Source organism: Oncorhynchus nerka, linkage group LG19 (genome assembly GCF_034236695.1).
Source record: "Oncorhynchus nerka isolate Pitt River linkage group LG19, Oner_Uvic_2.0, whole genome shotgun sequence".
In the NCBI taxonomy this organism is placed as follows: Eukaryota; Metazoa; Chordata; class Actinopteri; order Salmoniformes; family Salmonidae; genus Oncorhynchus; species Oncorhynchus nerka.
Window position 1 is genome coordinate 39,467,164 of NC_088414.1, and position 17,699 is coordinate 39,484,862.

Consider the following 17,699-nt stretch of genomic DNA (forward strand, 5'->3'; position numbering starts at 1 on the left):
AATTATTATAATAATTTGTCATTTATTCACTGTCATTGTTTCTTTTTAATACCACCGAGCCACCTACCAATGTTACGAAGTTGGCTTTAGCTGGCACAGATTTTCCAACCTCATAACTAGCTACCAAGAAGCCATTTCAGGCTAACAATCAAGTTTAGAGTAGCTAGCTTGTGTAACTATCTTAGCTGGCATGCCTGCTGCCAAGCAAGTAATAACTAAATGATGTGCTGAATAAGAATCACATTGCTTTCAATCTTCTACATAGATTTTAGCAGAGATGGAAAGAAGCATATGTTGTTTCTTTATAAATATAACCACCAGTGAGGAAACAGACAGCTCAAGATGTATGCTTAGATGTGCAGAGAAATTATTATGGCTCTAGATTGTAGGAAAAAGCTGTTTCAGGTGGTTGAAAAATAAAGAAATCTAGCACCCCTCCAGACCACCCTGAAGTACTTTGTGCCCCCTCAGATTTTTAGAGTGCATGACGCCCCTGGGATCGCTCCATACTATTCTCTCCTCAGTACATTGGTGACAGATGTGGGATCGTCCCATACTATTCTCTCCCCATACAGTATGCTCCCAAGCAACTACACGCGTGTGTCAGTGTTTGTGATCGTGGGCTTCCCGGGGCTCCATCCATCCTTCAACCAGCTGGTGGCCTGGTTCTTCTTCTTCATCTATGTGATCACGGTGGTGGGGAACATCCTGCTGGTGGTGCTGTTTGCCCTGGAGCGCAGCCTGCAGAAACCCATGTACATCATCATGCTCAGCCTGGCTCTGTCAGATATAGGTAAGATAATCAGCCTGGTTCTGTCAGATATAGGTAAGATACTCAGCCTGGTTCTGTCAGATATAGATACGATAATCAGCTGGGTTCTGTCAGATATAGGTAAGATACTCACCCTGGTTCAGTCAGATATAGGTAAGATAATCAGCTGGGTTCTGTCAGATATAGGTAAGATACTCAGCCTGGTTCTGTCAGATATAGGTAAGATACTCAGCCTGGTTCTGTCAGATATAGATACGATAATCAGCTGGGTTCTGTCAGATATAGGTAAGATACTCAGCCTGGTTCTGTCAGATATAGGTAAGATAATCAGATGGGTTCTGTCAGATATAGGTAAGATACTCACCCTGGTTCAGTCAGATATAGGTAAGATACTCAGCCTGGTTCTGTCAGATATAGGTAAGATACTCAGCCTGGTTCTGTCAGATATAGGTAAGATACTCAGCCTGGTTCTGTCAGATATAGATACGATAATCAGCTGGGTTCTGTCAGATATAGGTAAGATACTCAGCCTGGTTCTGTCAGATATAGGTAAGATAATCAGATGGGTTCTGTCAGATATAGGTAAGATACTCAGCCTGGTTCTGTCAGATATAGGTAAGATAATTCAGCCTGGTTCTGTCAGATATAGGTAAGATACTCACCCTGGTTCTGTCAGATATAGGTAAGATACTCAGCCTGGTTCTGTCAGATATAGGTAAGATACTCAGCCTGGCTCTGTCAGATATAGGTAAGATACTCAGCCTGGCTCTGTCAGATATAGGTAAGATACTCACCCTGGTTCTGTCAGATATAGGTAAGATACTCCGCCTGGTTCTGTCAGATATAGGTAAGATACTCACCCTGAGGTTATCCTGTTATCCTGTTAAAATGTGTGTCTGTAAGGACATGTGACCATAAAACTTCCTGTTCAAGTGTGTGGCCTCTTCTCCAATCTGCATAGCACCAAAACATTCACTAATCAATTGATTGATATTTATTTAGATTTTGAAATGTTGTGCTGCTTGTCCATATCGCAGGCTTCTGCACGGTGGCCCTTCCCAAAGTGATAGCTCGGTACTGGTGGGACGACGCTGGCATCTCTTTCTTTCTGTGTCTGATACAGAAACAATTCATCCACTACTTTGGAGCACTCACCTCTCTCATCATGATGACCATGGCTATGGACAAATACCTGGCTATCTGCTACCCTCTCAGGTAACATAGATCTACCTAACCCTAACCCTAACCCTAACCCTTTCCCTTACCGTTACCCTTACCCTTACCCTTACCCTTACCCTTTCCCTTAACCTAACTCTCTCATCATGATGACCATGGCTATGGACAAATACCTGGCTATCTGCTACCCTCTCAGGTAACATAGATCTACCTAACCCTAACCCTAACCCTTACCCTTACCCTTACCCTTACCCTTACCCTTAACCTAACTCTCTCATCATGATGACCATGGCTATGGACAAATACCTGGCTATCTGCTACCCTCTCAGGTAACATAGATCTACCTAACCCTAACCTTTACCCTAACTCTCTCATCATGTTGACCATGGCTATGGACCAATACCTGGCTATCTGCTACCCTCTCAGGTAACATAGATCTACCTAACCCTTACCCTAACTCTATCATCATGATGACCATGGCTATGGACATATACCTGGTTATCTGCTACCCTCTCAGGTAACATAGATCTACCTAACCCTAACCCTATCTCTCTCATCATGATGACCATGGCTATGGACATATACCTGGCTATCTGCTACCCTCTCAGGTAACATAGATCTACCTAACCCTAACCTTAGCTTAGACAGGGTTTACACTCTTATGAGTTATGTCGAACTGTTTTAAGGTCATACCAAGGATCAATTTACTATTTGATTTAGAATTTTAAGAATTTGAAGACCCCTTGAAACATTGTAAAAGTAATTTTTTTATGTGATGAAAAACCTAGTTTTGGCCTTACTGTTATTAGCCCATACAAATGCATTGAATAACAGATTCACTGCATGAAACAACAGATAGTCCTTACTGTTATTATAATCTACAAACGCATTGAATAACATATTCACTACCTGGAAGAACAGCGAGTCCCCCCCCCCCCCCTCAAACAAAGTGTCTTAGAGATTAAAGAACGATCAGGCAACATTTTTATATATACATATTTTTTTTACATGCATTTAACCCCTTTATTTTTGTCACTAAAAAGTTTCCATATATAATTACATAAATTGTTTGACTGGTACCAGGTGTAACGGATTTCCTCGTCCTCTTCTGAGGAGGAGTAGGAGAGATCGGACCAATGAGCAGAGTGGTACGTATCCATAATGTCTTTTAATGAGAATGAATACAAAATACAAAAAGAACAAGAGAATCAAAATGAAAACCGAAACAGTCCCGAATGGTGCAAAGACTGAAATGGAAAATAATCACCCACAAAACACAGGTGGGAAAAGGCTACCTAAGTATGATTCTCAACGAACGACACCTGTCTCTGATTGAGAACCATACCAGGCCAAACACATAAACACAACCTAGAAAAACGAACATAAACTGCCCACCCAACTCACACCCTGACCATACTAAAACAAAGACATAACAAAAGAACTAAGGTCAGAACGTGACAGTACCCCCCCAAAGGTGTGGACTCCGGCCGCAAAACCTGAACCTATAGGGGAGGGTCTGGGTGGGCGTCTGTCTGCGGTGGCGGCTCTGGCGCGGGACGTGGATCCCACTCCACCATAGTCTTTGCCGGCTTCTTTCCCTGCCTCAGTGGCACCTCGGACTGGGGACCCTAGCAGTGGGACCCTAGCATTCCGGGGACCCTAGCATTCCGGCAGCACCTGACAGACGGGAGATTCCGGCAGCGCCGGATAGGCGGGAGAATCCGGCAGCGCCGGCGTGAAGGGCGACTCTGGCAGCTCCTGACTGACGGACGGCTCTGGCAGCTCCTTATTGGCGGGCGGCTCTGGCAGCTCCTGACTGGCGGGTGGCTCTGGCAGCTCCTTATTGGCGGGTGGCTCTGGCAGCTCCTGACAGGCGGGCGGCTCTGGCAGCTCCTGACTGGCGGGCAGCTCTGGCAGCTCTTGACTGATGGGCGGCTCTGGCAGCTCAGGACAGACGGGCGGCTCTGGCAGCTCAGGACAGACGGGCGACTCTAGCAGCTCAGGACAGACGGGCGACACTGGCAGCTCAGGACAGACGGGCGGCTCTGGCAGCTCAGGACAGACGGGCTGCTCTGGCAGCTCAGGACAGACGGGCTGCTCTGGCAGCTCAGGACAGACGGGCTGCTCTGGCAGCTCAGGACAGACGGGCGACTCTGGCAGCTCAGGACAGACGGGCGACTCTGGCAGCTCAGGACAGACGGGCGACTCTGGCAGCTCAGGACAGACGGCGACTCTGGCAGCTCAGGACAGAGGGGAGACTCTGGCAGCGCTGGACAGGAGGGAGACTCTGGCAGCGCTGGGCAGGAGGGAGACTCTGGAGGAAGGAGACGGAGAGACAGCCTGGTGCGTGGGGCTGCCACCAGAGGCCTGGTGCGTGGAGGAGGCACTGGATAGACCGGACCGTGGAGGAGCACTGGAGGTCTCGAGCACCGAGCCTGTACAACCCCAGATGCGCTGAGCTGGCTTCATGTCACCTGGCTCGATGCCCACTCTAGTCCGGCCGATTCGAGGCGCTGCGATGTAACGCACCGGGCTATGCCTGTGCACCGGCGACACCGTGCTCCTCATGGCATAACACAGTGCCTGCCTGGTCCACCTCTCTCCACGGTAAGCACGGGGAGTTGGCTCAGGTCTCCTACCTGACTTAGCCACACTCCCCGTGCGCCCCCTCTAATACATTTTTGGGGCTGCCTCTCGGGCTTCCTTGACCGCCGTGCCAACTCCATTCTCCGGTATCCCTCCTCGCACTGTTCCAGAGAATCCCAGGCGGGCTCCGGCACTCTCCCTGGGTCGACCGACCACCTCTCTATCTCGTCCCATGTTGTCACCTCCTCCAGATAGCGCTGCTCCTTACCACGCTGCTTGGTACTTTGGTGGTGGGTGATTCCGTAACGCTCGTTGTGGGTGGAAGAAGAGGAGGACCAATTCGCAGCATGGTAAGTGTCCATATTGTTTTAATAAGAATACTGAACACTGAACAAAAACAATAAAACGATAAACAAACAGTCCTGTACGGTGAAGCAAAACACAGAACAGAAAATAATCACCCACAAAACACAGGTGGGAAAAGGCTACCTAAGTATGATTCTCAATCCGAGATAACGAATGACACCTGCTTCTGATTGAGAACCATACCAGGCCAAACACATAAACACAACCTAGAAAAACGAACATAGACTGCCCACCCAACTCACGCCCTGACCATACTAAAACAAAGACATAACAAAATAAATAAGGTCAGAACGTGACACCAGGGGACCTTCAGAAAAGTATTGTGAGGCCTGTGCGTGTCCTAGAGAAAACAACTGACATGTACATGTTCCTGAGAGTCTCACCTTTACACAGATTAGTGTGTAGCCCAAACTGTTCACCCCCTAAAGACAGAAGTTGGCAGATCGGCTAAACCGACTTCTAGACTAGTCCCAAGACGGAGAACACCATCTTGTTCATGAGAGTCTCATCGTTCAAATCAAATCAAATTGTATTTATCCGAATACAATTATTACTTACAAGCCCTTAATCAACAATGCAGTTTAAAAAATAAATAATAATTTAACCTAAAAAAAATCATTAAAGAGCAGCAGTAAAATAACAATAGCAAGGCTATATACAGGGGGTACCGGTACAGAGTCAATGTGGAGGCTATATACAGGGGGTACCGGTACAGAGTCAGTGAGCGGGGGCACCGGTACTGAATTAATATGTACATTTAAGGAGAGTTATTAAAGTGACTATGCATAGATAATGACAGAGAGTAGCAGCAGTGTAAAAGAGAGGGAGGGCAATGCAAATAGTCTAAGTTGTCATTTCATTAGATGTTCAGGAGTCTTATGGCTTGGGGGTAGAAGCTGTTTTGAAGCCTCTTGGACCTAGACTTGGCGTTCCGATATCTCTTGTCATGCGGTAGCAGAGAGAACTGTCTATGACTAAGGTGGCTGGAGTTTTTGACAATATTAGGGGTTCCTCTGACACCGCCTGGTATAGAGGTCCTGGATGGCAGGAAGCTTGGCCCCAGTGATGTACTGGGCCGTGCACACTACCCTCTCAAGCACCTTACGGGTAGATGCCGAGCATTTGCCATACCAGGAGGTGATGCAACCAGTCAGGATGCTCTCGATGGTACAGCTGTAGAACTTTTTGATGATCTGGGGACCCAAGCCAAATCTTTTCAGTCTCCTGAAGGGGAAAGGTTGTTGGCGTGCCCTCTTCACAACTGTCTTGTTGTGTTTGGACCTTGTTAGTTTGTTGGTGATGTGGACACCACGGATCTTGTAACTCTCAACCCGCTCCACTACAGCCCCGTCGATGTTGATGGGGGCCTGTTCAGCCCTCCTTTTTCTGTAGTCCATGATCCACTCCTTTGCCTTGCTCATATTGAGGGATAGGTTGTTGTCTTGGCAAGACACGACCAGGTCTCTGACCTCCTCCCTATAGGCTGTCTCATCGTTGTCGGTTATCAGACCTACCATTGTTGTGTCGTCAACAAACTTAATGATCTCAGCCTCCAGTATTTATGCTGCAGTAGTTTATGTGTCGGGGGGCTAGGGTCAGTTTGTTATATCTGGAGTACTTCTCCTGTCCTATTCGGTGTCCTGTGTTAATTTAAGTGTGCTCTCTCTAATTCTCTCTTTCTCTCTTTCTTTCTCTCTCTCAGAGGACCTGAGCCCTAGGACCATGCCTCAGGACTACCTGACATGATGACTCCTTGCTGTCCCCAGTCCACCTGGCCATGCTGCTGCTCCAGTTTCAACTGTTTTGCCTTATTATTATTGGACCATGCTGGTCATTTATGAACATTTGAACATCTTGGCCATGTTCTGTTATAATCTCCACCCGGCACAGCCAGAAGAGGACTGGCCACCCCACATAGCCTGGTTCCTCTCTAGGTTTCTTCCTAGGTTTTGGCCTTTCTAGGGAGTTTTACCTAGCCACCGTGCTTCTACGCCTGCATTGCTTGCTGTTTGGGGTTTTAGGCTGGGTTTCTGTACAGCACTTTGAGATATCTGCTGATGTACGAAGGGCTATATAAATACATTTGACTTGATTTGATTTGATTTGAATGATGGTTTTTGAGTCGTGATTGGCCATGCAGTCGTGGGTAAACAGGAGGGGACTAAGCACGCACCCCTGAGGGTCCCCAGTGTTGAGGATCAGCATAGCAGATGTGTTGTTGCCTACCCTTACAATCTGCGGGGCGACAGTCCAGGACCCAGTTGCAGAATGAGGTATTTAGTCCCAGGGCCATGAGCTTAGTGATGTGCTTTGTGAGCACTATGGTGTTGAACGCTGAGTTGTAGTCAAAGAACAACCTTCTCACACAGATGTTCCTTTGTCCAGGTAGGAAAGGGCAGTGTAGAGTGTGATTGAGATTGCGTAATCTGTGGATCTGTTGGGGCAGTACGTGAATTGGAGTGGGTCTAGGGTTTCTTAGATTATGATGTTGATGTGAGTCATGACCAGCCTTTCAAAGCACTTCATGGCTACCGACGTAAGTGCTACGGGGTGGTAGTCATTTAGGCAGGTTACATTTGCTTTCTTGATCACAGGGACTACAGTGATCTGCTTGAAACATGTAGGTATTGCAGACTCGGTCAGGAAGAGGTTGGAAATGTCAGTGAAGACACTTGCCAGTTGGTCCGTGCATGCTCTGAGTACACGTCCTGGTAATCCGTCTGGCCCCGCAGCCTTGTGAATGTTGAGCTGTTTAAAGGTCTTGCTCACATCGGCTATGGAGAGCGCGCACAAAAACCTTATCTCTCTCAGATTTTGTGCACAAATGTGTTTACATTCCATTTGGTGACAATTTATCATTTGTAGATATAGTCCATCCACCTGACAGGTGTGGCATATCAGGAAGCTGATTAAACAGCATGATCGTTACACAGGTGCATATTGTGCTGGGGACAATATAAGGCCACTCTATGATGTGCAGCTTTGTCACACAGCACAATACCACAGATGTCTCAAGTTTTGAGGGAGTGTGCAATTGACGTGTTTACTGCAGGAATTTCCACCAAAGCTGTTGCCATAGAATTGATTGTTATTAAACCATAAACCACCTCCAAAGATGTTTTAGAGAATTTGGCAATACGTCCAACCGTCCTCACAACCGCAGACCAGGTGTAACCACGCCAGCCCAGGACCTCCACATCCAGCTTCTTCACCTGCGAGATCGTCTGAGACCAGCCACCTAGACAACGGATGAAACTGAGGAGTATTTCTGTCTGTAATAAAGCCCTTTTGTGGGGAAAAAGGGCTGGGCGGACCTGGCTCCCAAATGGGTGGGCCCATGCCCTCCCAAGGCTGCATTCCTAACCAGACATGTGAAAAGCAGAGATTAGGGCCTAATTTATTTATTTCCTGACATGAATTGAAACTCAGTATCAAATTTGAAATTGTTGTTTTTAGCATTTATGTTCTTGTTCAGTATACTGTCGATATATCTACCTGTAACTACCTGTATTTCCCTCTCAGGTGTTCATATGATAACGACCAACCTTTTACAGCAGGCAACTCACAGATAACTCTCTGTCTTTTTCTCTCTTTCTCACCCCCTATCCCACCCATCTCTCCCCCTTCTCCCCCCTCTTCCACCCCTCTCACCTTCCCCATCCCTCCCTCCCTGCCTCCCTCCCTCCCTCTCTACCAGGTACAATGAGCTGATGACCAACAGGACCATGTCTCTCCTAACAGCCCTGTCCTGGGTGTTAGCCATGATATCTCCAGCCATCACCACCATCCAGTCATCCCAGATGCCTTTCTGTGGGTCCAACCGCATCAACCACTGCTACTGCGACACCACGTCTCTCAACCAGTCAGTATCCGAATCCCAATTTGCTCCCTATTCACTTTAAAGTGCACTACTTTTGACTCCATAGTGACTTTACTGTATTATATTTGATGTGCATATAGTATATGTATTTTTTTTAAATATCAAATAAATTCAGTCAACCAATCAACCAACCACTCACTCACTCAACAGGCTGTCGTGTGCTGACATCTCGTCCCAGAGCAGACTATCCTTCTCACTAGCCATGGTCGTTCTCTTTCTCCCCTTTGGCTTCATCGTCTTCTCCTACGTCAACATCATCTTCACAGTGATGCGCATGGCTAACGCACAGGTCAGAATTCTGGAGGTGTGGAGTGTGGGGGTGGGGTGTGCAGGGGGGCTGAGTGGGAGGAAGGGTGTGGGGTGCAGGGGGGCTGGTTGGGAGGAGGGGTAAGGAGGGGTGTGTGAGGAGGGGTGTGTGAGGAGTAGGGTTGTGTGACCCAACCACTAAATGTTTATGAGCATGGTCTTATTTCTATTACGAGCTCAACGTAACATCAATAGGTTTAGGCTACTACACATGATACTCTAATTCTCCCTATACCCAACAGGAGGTTGCTACCACATAGCCTATGAATGAAAGTTTACACAGGTCGAGAGAAAAATTGGAGTAATCAAGCTGACAGTGACATTCAATACCACCTTGCACACTCTTGCCTGCGTCTAGTTGATCTCGGGTGTAATCATTAGTCCAACTGTTGTAAACGAGAGTTTCTATTGGACAAGTTCAGCCATGTTTATCCCCATTTCATTCCGTTTACTTCCTTTTAATAAATGTTTTTCAACAGAATCTACGTAATGAATACATCCCTGATCACACGCAAACACAGATCACTTTCATAGCAGCCACATACAAACAGCATGATCACTTTGCTTTCCCTTCATTTCATAACCGCTAACTGCTACACACCGCCTGCATCCTTGTCACCATATTAGCTAATGTCATAGTCAACATAGCTACTAGATTTCATGTGTTAGTAAACCCGCTACAATCATGCACTACAGTCTACAGTCAGCAAGCAGTTTAGCAGTTACATCGGTGGAACCCGGTGGCAATAAATTAATAAGATCAAAAGGTTACCTTGACTTGAAAGAGTTCCAGTGTTGGATAGCCATAGCCAGCTAGCTAACATAGCATCTCTCTTTGTTTGAGCTGGGTGTTTGAGTAGGCTAAACTAGCTAGCTGCATTTGCTAGCTAAGTAAATGAAAGTGAAAAAAAATACAATGAAATATAGCTAGCTCTCTCTCTCTTGCTTCTCCTTCATTTGTTCAAAATTGCTCAAGATTTTTCTTTCTTTCTCTTTGAGTCAACTACTCACCACATTTAATGCACTGCAGTGCTCGCTAGCAGTAGCTTATGCTTTCAGTACTAGATTAATTCTCTGATCCTTTGATTTGGTGGACAATGTCAGTTCATGCTGCAAGAGGACGTCCTCCAGGAGTTGTAATAATTACTGTGTAACTCTATGGAAGAAGGAGAGAACCATGAGCCTCCTAGATTTTGTATTGAAGTCAATGTACCCTGAAGGAGGACGGAAACTAGCCGTCCTCCGTGCTACCCTACAAAGTGTTGTTGAGGCTACTGTAGACCTTCATTACAAAACAGTGTGCTGTAATCAAATATTTGCTGACGTAATATATTTACTACAGTTTTATCTAAAAATTATAACTTTTTTATGTTTCACTATTTTATTTTTAGAAATTAACTGAGGGAGTATGTTCCTCCCCATCCTCATCTGAGGAGCCTCCTCTGCATTAAACCTGGACTGCCAGGTTCACCATTTCAACTTTACATCACATATTGCTTGTCCTGTCCTGTCTCTGTCCTTAATTTTAACTACTCTCTACTAACCCTAACCCACTGAGAACATTTCTCCATCTCTCCCCTCTCTAACCCAGGGCAGGCTGAAGACCTTCTCTACCTGTGCTACTCAGGGCTGTATCATTCTTATCTAAACTAAACCTTTCCTCTAACCCACTACTCTCCCCTCTCTAACCCAGGGCAGGATGAAGACCTTCTCTACCTGTGCTACTCAGGGCTGTATCATTCTTATTTACTACATCCCCCGCTTCATAGTGAACGCTACACCCTACATCCCCAACCTGACCACGACCCCTGACCTCCGCATCAGCCTCGCCATTTTCTCCAGGTAGGTAGACCACAGATTAGAGAGGTGGGCTGGTAACCCAAAGGTTGCTAGTTCAAGTCCCGGGCCGGGCGATGCAAAAGTGTGGAATAATCTGGCTATTTTGTCAGATCATTACTACCACTGCCGTTGTGCCCTTGAGAAAGGCACTTATCCAAAAAACAGCTATCCATCCAGGGGCTCCCCCATCTGAACTAAACCCCTCCTGTCCCTGTCTTCCTTCTTCTCCCCTTCTGTCCCCCTCTCCCCCCCCTCCTGTCTATTTCTCCCCCTCCCCTTCATTCCTGTCCCTCTCTCCCTTTCTTCCCTCCCCTCCCCTCCTGTCTCCCTCTCCCCCCTCCTGTCTATTTCTCCCGCTCCCCTTCATTCCTGTCCCTCTCTCCCTTTCTTCCCTCCCCTCCTGTCCACCTCTCCTCCCGTCATGTCCCTCTCCCCCCCTGTCTGTTTCTCCCCCTCCCCTCCTGTCTCCCTCTCCCCTCCCGTCTTGTCCCTCTCCCCCTCCCCTTCATTCCTGTCTCCCCTCCTATCCCTGTCCCTTTCTTGCCCTCTCCCTTCTCCCACCTGGCATCGAGAGAGAGAGAGAGATCGAGAGAGATCGAGAGAGATCGAGAGAGAGATAGAGAGAGAGAGAGTGTGTTAATAAAGTATTCTTCTTATTCTACAGTCTGCTGCCACCCCTACTCAACCCCTTCATCTATTGCATCCGTACCAAGGAGATCAGGGCTTTCCTGGCCAAGTGGACCAACCGAGGGCAGTCCAACGCACATCACAAACCCTGCATCCACCCCATAGCCTGCTGACAGGCACTCAGGCAGCCTGCCACTTATAAAATCACACAGGAGGCATTATGACTGCATACATCTCCTGTTCTCTCACCTATGAAGGAAGCCATTGGCCGAAACGTCCTCTGGTCATGCAGGTGTTGAGCCCCAGATCTGATATGTTTTCATTATTATTATTCAATATGGTAAACAATAAACTTTCACACTTGTTTTTGCTGTCTGGTAGTTTCTTTTTGTTCCCATATATTGAATGTGCTGTGAAAGAAGAGACTACAGCACATTCAGACAGCAACAATCATATCTTCATTTGAAATGTCACATCACTCAAATAAGACTGATGTCATCAAATCATATTTGATACGTTTTCATACCTGCAGTTTAACCCTTTAAGGGGCAATCCAGAATTAGTACATCATTTTTTTTTACTTTAAAATGAATCATATATTAGCCATTGATTCTTAAAGAATATCATTTATAAATGCCTCATGAGCTTAGTTCAAAGGCCGTGCCCAATCAAATTAAAAGCTTGTTTTACTGATCATTTAGTCTTCTAATTAATGAATTATTCTTTTTGTTTGTTATCTGCATGAACCCAGTCTTCACTATGAGTCATCCATACATCAATGGTCTCAATCATTTATTTATTAACTAACTAAATAATCACAGAAATGCACACACAAACAAACAAATAGATATGGTTACAAGGAAATGATAGGGGAATGTACCCTAGTGGGCTAAACCGGCATGGCGGGGACTGAGAAGGCCGTGAAAGACAAAAGAGTCACTACAAAGTTGATAATTATAACAATTGAAATGCTACTCCTTTGCACATGAATGCTCACTCATTCAGGAATAATTGCAATCAATATATATATATATTTACGCTCAGTGTGATCTCTGTTGGAAGTTTGTTTCTGTTGGAGAGTTTGTCCGCCCTCTCTCTCTCTCTCTCTGTCGTGGTTAGAATGGATAGTTCAGAGTAACATTTAGCAATGTTGTTATAGAATCGATGTTTCGGCGGTTGTCGGCCTTCGCATTCACGGGTACATAATTCATAGCTGCAGACTAGTAATTATTTTCGAAGAGTAGCTCTTATTCTGTCGGATCGATAGTCTCAGAGTTTAACCACGTGGTATGGTTAAGATTTCAGAAATCTACTCAAACCTTAGCCCTCTCGGTTATCGAGGTAAGCTGGTCTGGGCTCAAACCTCAGCCCTCTCATAATTGAGATAAGCTTGGTCTGAAGATAAATTCCCAAGGTAGGGGTTATATTCGGAAGAGCAGAAAGGGGCTCTCCCATGACGCCAGATCAATGTATGTGCTCATGGGGTGGATCAATGATTTAGTTAAACTCCAGAGGGTATTTTATACAACAATTAGAACAATTTATACAACAATTAGATGAAAGCCTCACAACTGAGACTCTTGTATAAACAGAGTTATGGTAATGTTGCTGTATTGTCTCTCATGAGTTTCACAAAATTGTACCAAACGGACCAGTTCATAGCTGACTACTTCACCGACCGTTTATACATTCTCCAGAACATGAATATAGTTCAGTTGTGGAAGAAGTTCTCTTTGTTCTCTCTATGAAAACTCACTCTCTCTCTATACTGTCTGGCCATGAGGAAGAATCTCCTCCAGGAATTTATGACCTGAGATAACAGCAGCCTGGGTGTAGGAGAGAGAGAGGGGGGGAAGGCACGTTATACCCAAAGAGGGCCATGTCATGACGCTATGCATATATGATAAACAGAGAGTAGCAGCAGCGTAGAAAGGGGGGATGGGGGAGGGACACACAATGCAAATAGAGTACTTCCGTTGTGAGGTTAGCTCCTCCGTGGATAACATAGTTATGAAATAGACTTCTTCAAAATTATCTCCACATACCTATCGCCACCAAAATAGTGGAAGATGTAGTGACTTGTAGTAAAACCACAACAGACCCTCTCGACACCAATTCCGAATGACCTCAAGGCATTGATCTGAAAATTACCTGATTACATCAGACTCATTCTGAACTAGTTGTAGTCTACCAGGATACTTGGTAGTAAGCATAAACACAACTTGTAAGCATAAACGCAAATGTACAACGGAACATCCAATTAGGATTTATACTAGGATCACTTAAGGGTCCGATCAAAATACCAGCCTTAGTAAAGTTGAACATTTACTTTGAGGCCTTTGACGCTACAGCTACAGCACTCACCAGTTTTCTTTCCAGAAGTCCATAGGTCATCCCTGTAGACGACCCAAAACTAGCGCCTTATGGCTGTAGACTTATCATATAGTTATCAACTTAGTGCCTAAGCAACACACCAAGATGGAAAACCCGAGACATGACATTAAAGACAATGCCATGATAGTCATTTTGCCAGGACCTTGGTTGTATATAGAATTCAGTCCAATTAGATAATTTTGGTTGTTTATGCTTTCAATCCTGTTCAGTTCAGTTCCTTTGACACTTAGAAAGTGATAGAGTCATAAACAAAGTCCACATACAACCATCACTTAGTGCCACAAAGCCACTTCATTGGGGAATGAATGTAATTATATACATTTTGTGAGTGTGCGTGCGTTGTTAACATCTGATTAAGTTACTGCCCAGATCTTCCAGTCTTGACGACCAGGCGACGGGTCCGGAACAGCGATCCCAAATCCGGACACCCACTGCCCATCCATTACATTTACATTTAAGTCATTTAGCAGACGCTCTTATCCAGAGCGACTTACAAATTGGTGCGTTCACCTTAAGACATCCAGTGGAACAGCCACTTTACAATAGTGCATCTAAATCTAGTAAGGGGGGTGAGAAGGATTACTTTATCCTATCCTAGGTATTCCTGAAAGAGGTGGGGTTTCAGGTGTCTCCGGAAGGTGGTGATTGACTCCGCTGTCCTGGCGTCGTGAGGGAGTTTGTTCCACCATTGGGGGCCAGAGCAGCGAACAGTTTTCCACCATTGACTGGGCTGCGCGGAACTGTACTTCCTCAGTGGTAGGGAGGCGAGCAGGCCAGAGGTGGATGAACGCAGTGCCCTTGTTTGGGTGTAGGGCCTGATCAGAGCCTGGAGGTACTGAGGTGCCGTTCCCCTCACAGCTCCGTAGGCAAGCACCATGGTCTTGTAGCGGATGCGAGCTTCAACTGGAAGCCAGTGGAGAGAGCGGAGGAGCGGGGTGACGTGAGAGAACTTGGGAAGGTTGAACACCAGACGGGCTGCGGCGTTCTGGATGAGTTGTAGGGGTTTAATGGCACAGGCAGGGAGCCCAGCCAACAGCGAGTTGCAGTAATCCAGACGGGAGATGACAAGTGCCTGGATTAGGACCTGCGCCACTTCCTGTGTGAGGCAGGGTCGTACTCTGCGGATGTTGTAGAGCATGAACCTACAGGAACGGGCCACCGCCTTGATGTTAGTTGAGAACGACAGGGTGTTGTCCAGGATCACGCCAAGGTTCTTAGCGCTCTGGGAGGAGGACACAATGGAGTTGTCAACCGTGATGGCGAGATCATGGAACGGGCAGTCCTTCCCCGGGAGGAAGAGCAGCTCCGTCTTGCCGAGGTTCAGCTTGAGGTGGTGATCCGTCATCCACACTGATATGTCTGCCAGACATGCAGAGATGCGATTCGCCACCTGGTCATCAGAAGGGGGAAAGGAGAAGATTAATTGTGTGTCGTCTGCATAGCAATGATAGGAGAGACCATGTGAGGTTATGACAGAGCCAAGTGACTTGGTGTATAGCGAGAATAGGAGAGGGCCTAGAACAGAGCCCTGGGGGACGCCAGTGGTGAGAGCGCGTGGTGAGGAGACAGATTCTCGCCACGCCACCTGGTAGGAGCGACCTGTCAGGTAGGACGCAATCCAAGCATCCTTGTGATGGCCTGTCCCGCTGTCAGAGAACCTACCAAGGTAAACACCAGAGGGGGGGACCACAACGGCGATCACCAACCAGGACATCCCCTGGCTATTCCTGTGGTACTTTGCAGCTTCCAGGAAACCTACCAAAGTAAACCACTAGAGGGGGACCACAATGGCGATCACCAACCAGGACATCCCCTGGCTATTCCTGTGGTACTTTGCAGCTTCCAGGAAACCTACCAAAGTAAACCACTAGAGGGGGACCACAACGGCGATCACCAACCAGGACATCCCCTGGCTATTCCTGTGGTACTTTGCAGCTTCCAGGAAACCTACCAAAGTAAACCACTAGAGGGGGACCACAACGGCGATCACCAACCAGGACATCCCCTGGCTATTCCTGTGGTACTTTGCAGCTTCCAGGAAACCTACCAAAGTAAACCACTAGAGGGGGATCGCAACAGCGATCACCAAATGGACATCCACTGCCCATCCTTGTGGTGGATTGCTCCACATTCAGAGAGCCTACCAAGTTCAACCACTAGAGGGGGATCGCAACGGCGATCACCAAATGGACATCCACTGCCCATCCTTGTGGTGGATTGCTCCACATTCAGAGAGCCTACCAAGTTCAACCACCAGAGGGGGACTTCAACGATGATCTACAAACAGGACATCACGTGGTCATAATTTGTATGTTGATTTGTAACTTGCAGGATAATCACAAGATCCAAACCACCAGGGAAGACTGTCATGACGTGGCCCTTCCTGTGTATAGATCATGGCGTCCCTCTCTCTCACTCGCTCCTACACCCAGGTTCTGTTATCTCAGGACGTAAATACCTGAAGGAGACTCTCTCCTCCTGGCAATGCAGTATAGAGAGAGTGAGTTTCACAGTAGAACAAAGGAACTTCTTCTACATCACAGAATTTGAGAACTGAACAATATCCATATTCTGGAGAATGTGTAAACAGTCGGTGGAGAAGCCAGCTATGACCCGGTCCGTTTTGTTTCATTTGGTGACCTTACCGAAAGGATAGGAAACACACATAACTATGTCTCTGAATGAGTACATATCTCAATTATGGTGTTTGCATCTAATTCTTGTATAAAATTAATGAGTAAAGATGAAACTATTTGTGAACTGATGTAATGTGATGTTAACCTATAATTTTGAGAGAATTGTCAAGTTTAACTAGACACCGGCCACGCCCCCGTGAGCACAGACATGATCTGGCGTCATAGACCCGGCTTTTCTATTGTTACGAATAAAACCTCTTCCTGAGGAAATCCTCTTCAGACTACGCATACCTCGATGTCCGCCAAGGTGGCACAGGTTGAGTACAGAGACTAAGCAAACCCACAGCTGGAGCTGTGATTGCGAAAAATGAAGTACCAAGACTCGAAAACCATACCACGTGGAGCATTGGCTACACGACTGGCAATGGTTACACTCTGAGACCATCAATCCCTACAGAATAAAAGCAATCTTAGATACTAATTACTAGTCTGCAGCTAGAATTTTTTTTAACCTGGGATTGAGAATACCGACACCCGCCGAAACATATATTCTATGAGAACATTGCTGAATGGTACTCTGAAGTATCCATCCTAACCACGAAAGACTTCTGAGAAACAGAAAGAAAGAGAGAGAGACTCGGATGAACTCTCCCGCAGACCAGATTCCAACAGTGAAGACAACCATGACATACACCGTAAAGATATATATTGATTGCAGTTATTCCCGAATGAGTGAGCGTTCATGTGCCAAGGATTAGCTTTTCAATTAATATAATTATCAACAGTGTGTAGTGATCCCTTTTGTCTTTCCCGCTCTTTCTCAGTCCACACCCACTTTCCTTTGTCCACTAAGCCGTTATATCGGCTTGGCCCACTAGGGAATCTTCCCTATAATTTCCTGTATCTGTATTGAACTGTATCTAACTGAGTTTCATCTGAGCCACTGGCTTATTAGTATTGTATAACTTACATTTTTGGTTTAGTTGGAGACGTGAATCCAATATATCATGTGTTAACTTGTTGTCACGACTTCCGCCAAAGTCGGTCCCTCTCCTTGTTCGGGCGACGTTCAGAGGTCGACGTCACCGGCCATCTAGCCACCGCCGATCCACTTTTC

At 46.4% G+C, this 17,699-nt stretch overlaps 1 protein-coding gene across 1 annotated transcript; it reads left to right on the forward strand.

Moving 5' to 3' along the window:
- The first annotated feature begins 303 nt into the window (after positions 1 to 303).
- LOC115116986 (olfactory receptor 52K1-like) lies at positions 304 to 11,917 on the forward strand. Its single transcript, XM_065005051.1, has 6 exons — positions 304 to 793; positions 1,789 to 1,987; positions 8,502 to 8,762; positions 8,931 to 9,069; positions 10,780 to 10,928; positions 11,590 to 11,917. The coding sequence occupies exons 1-6, from the start codon at positions 577 to 579 to the stop codon at positions 11,723 to 11,725; spliced, it is 1,101 nt and encodes a 366-aa protein (XP_064861123.1). The 5' UTR covers positions 304 to 576; the 3' UTR covers positions 11,726 to 11,917.
- Positions 11,918 to 17,699: the final 5,782 nt, after the last annotated feature.

Bases quoted from the DNA above. Each gene is read 5' to 3' on its own strand.
- LOC115116986 (XM_065005051.1), top strand. From the start codon at position 577: ATGCTCCCAAGCAACTACACGCGTGTGTCAGTGTTTGTGATCGTGGGC. The intron at 794-1,788 runs GTAAGATAATCA...TTTGAAATGTTG, and splicing joins CCTGGCTCTGTCAGATATAG to TGCTGCTTGTCCATATCGCA. The intron at 10,929-11,589 runs GTAGGTAGACCA...CTTATTCTACAG, and splicing joins AGCCTCGCCATTTTCTCCAG to TCTGCTGCCACCCCTACTCA.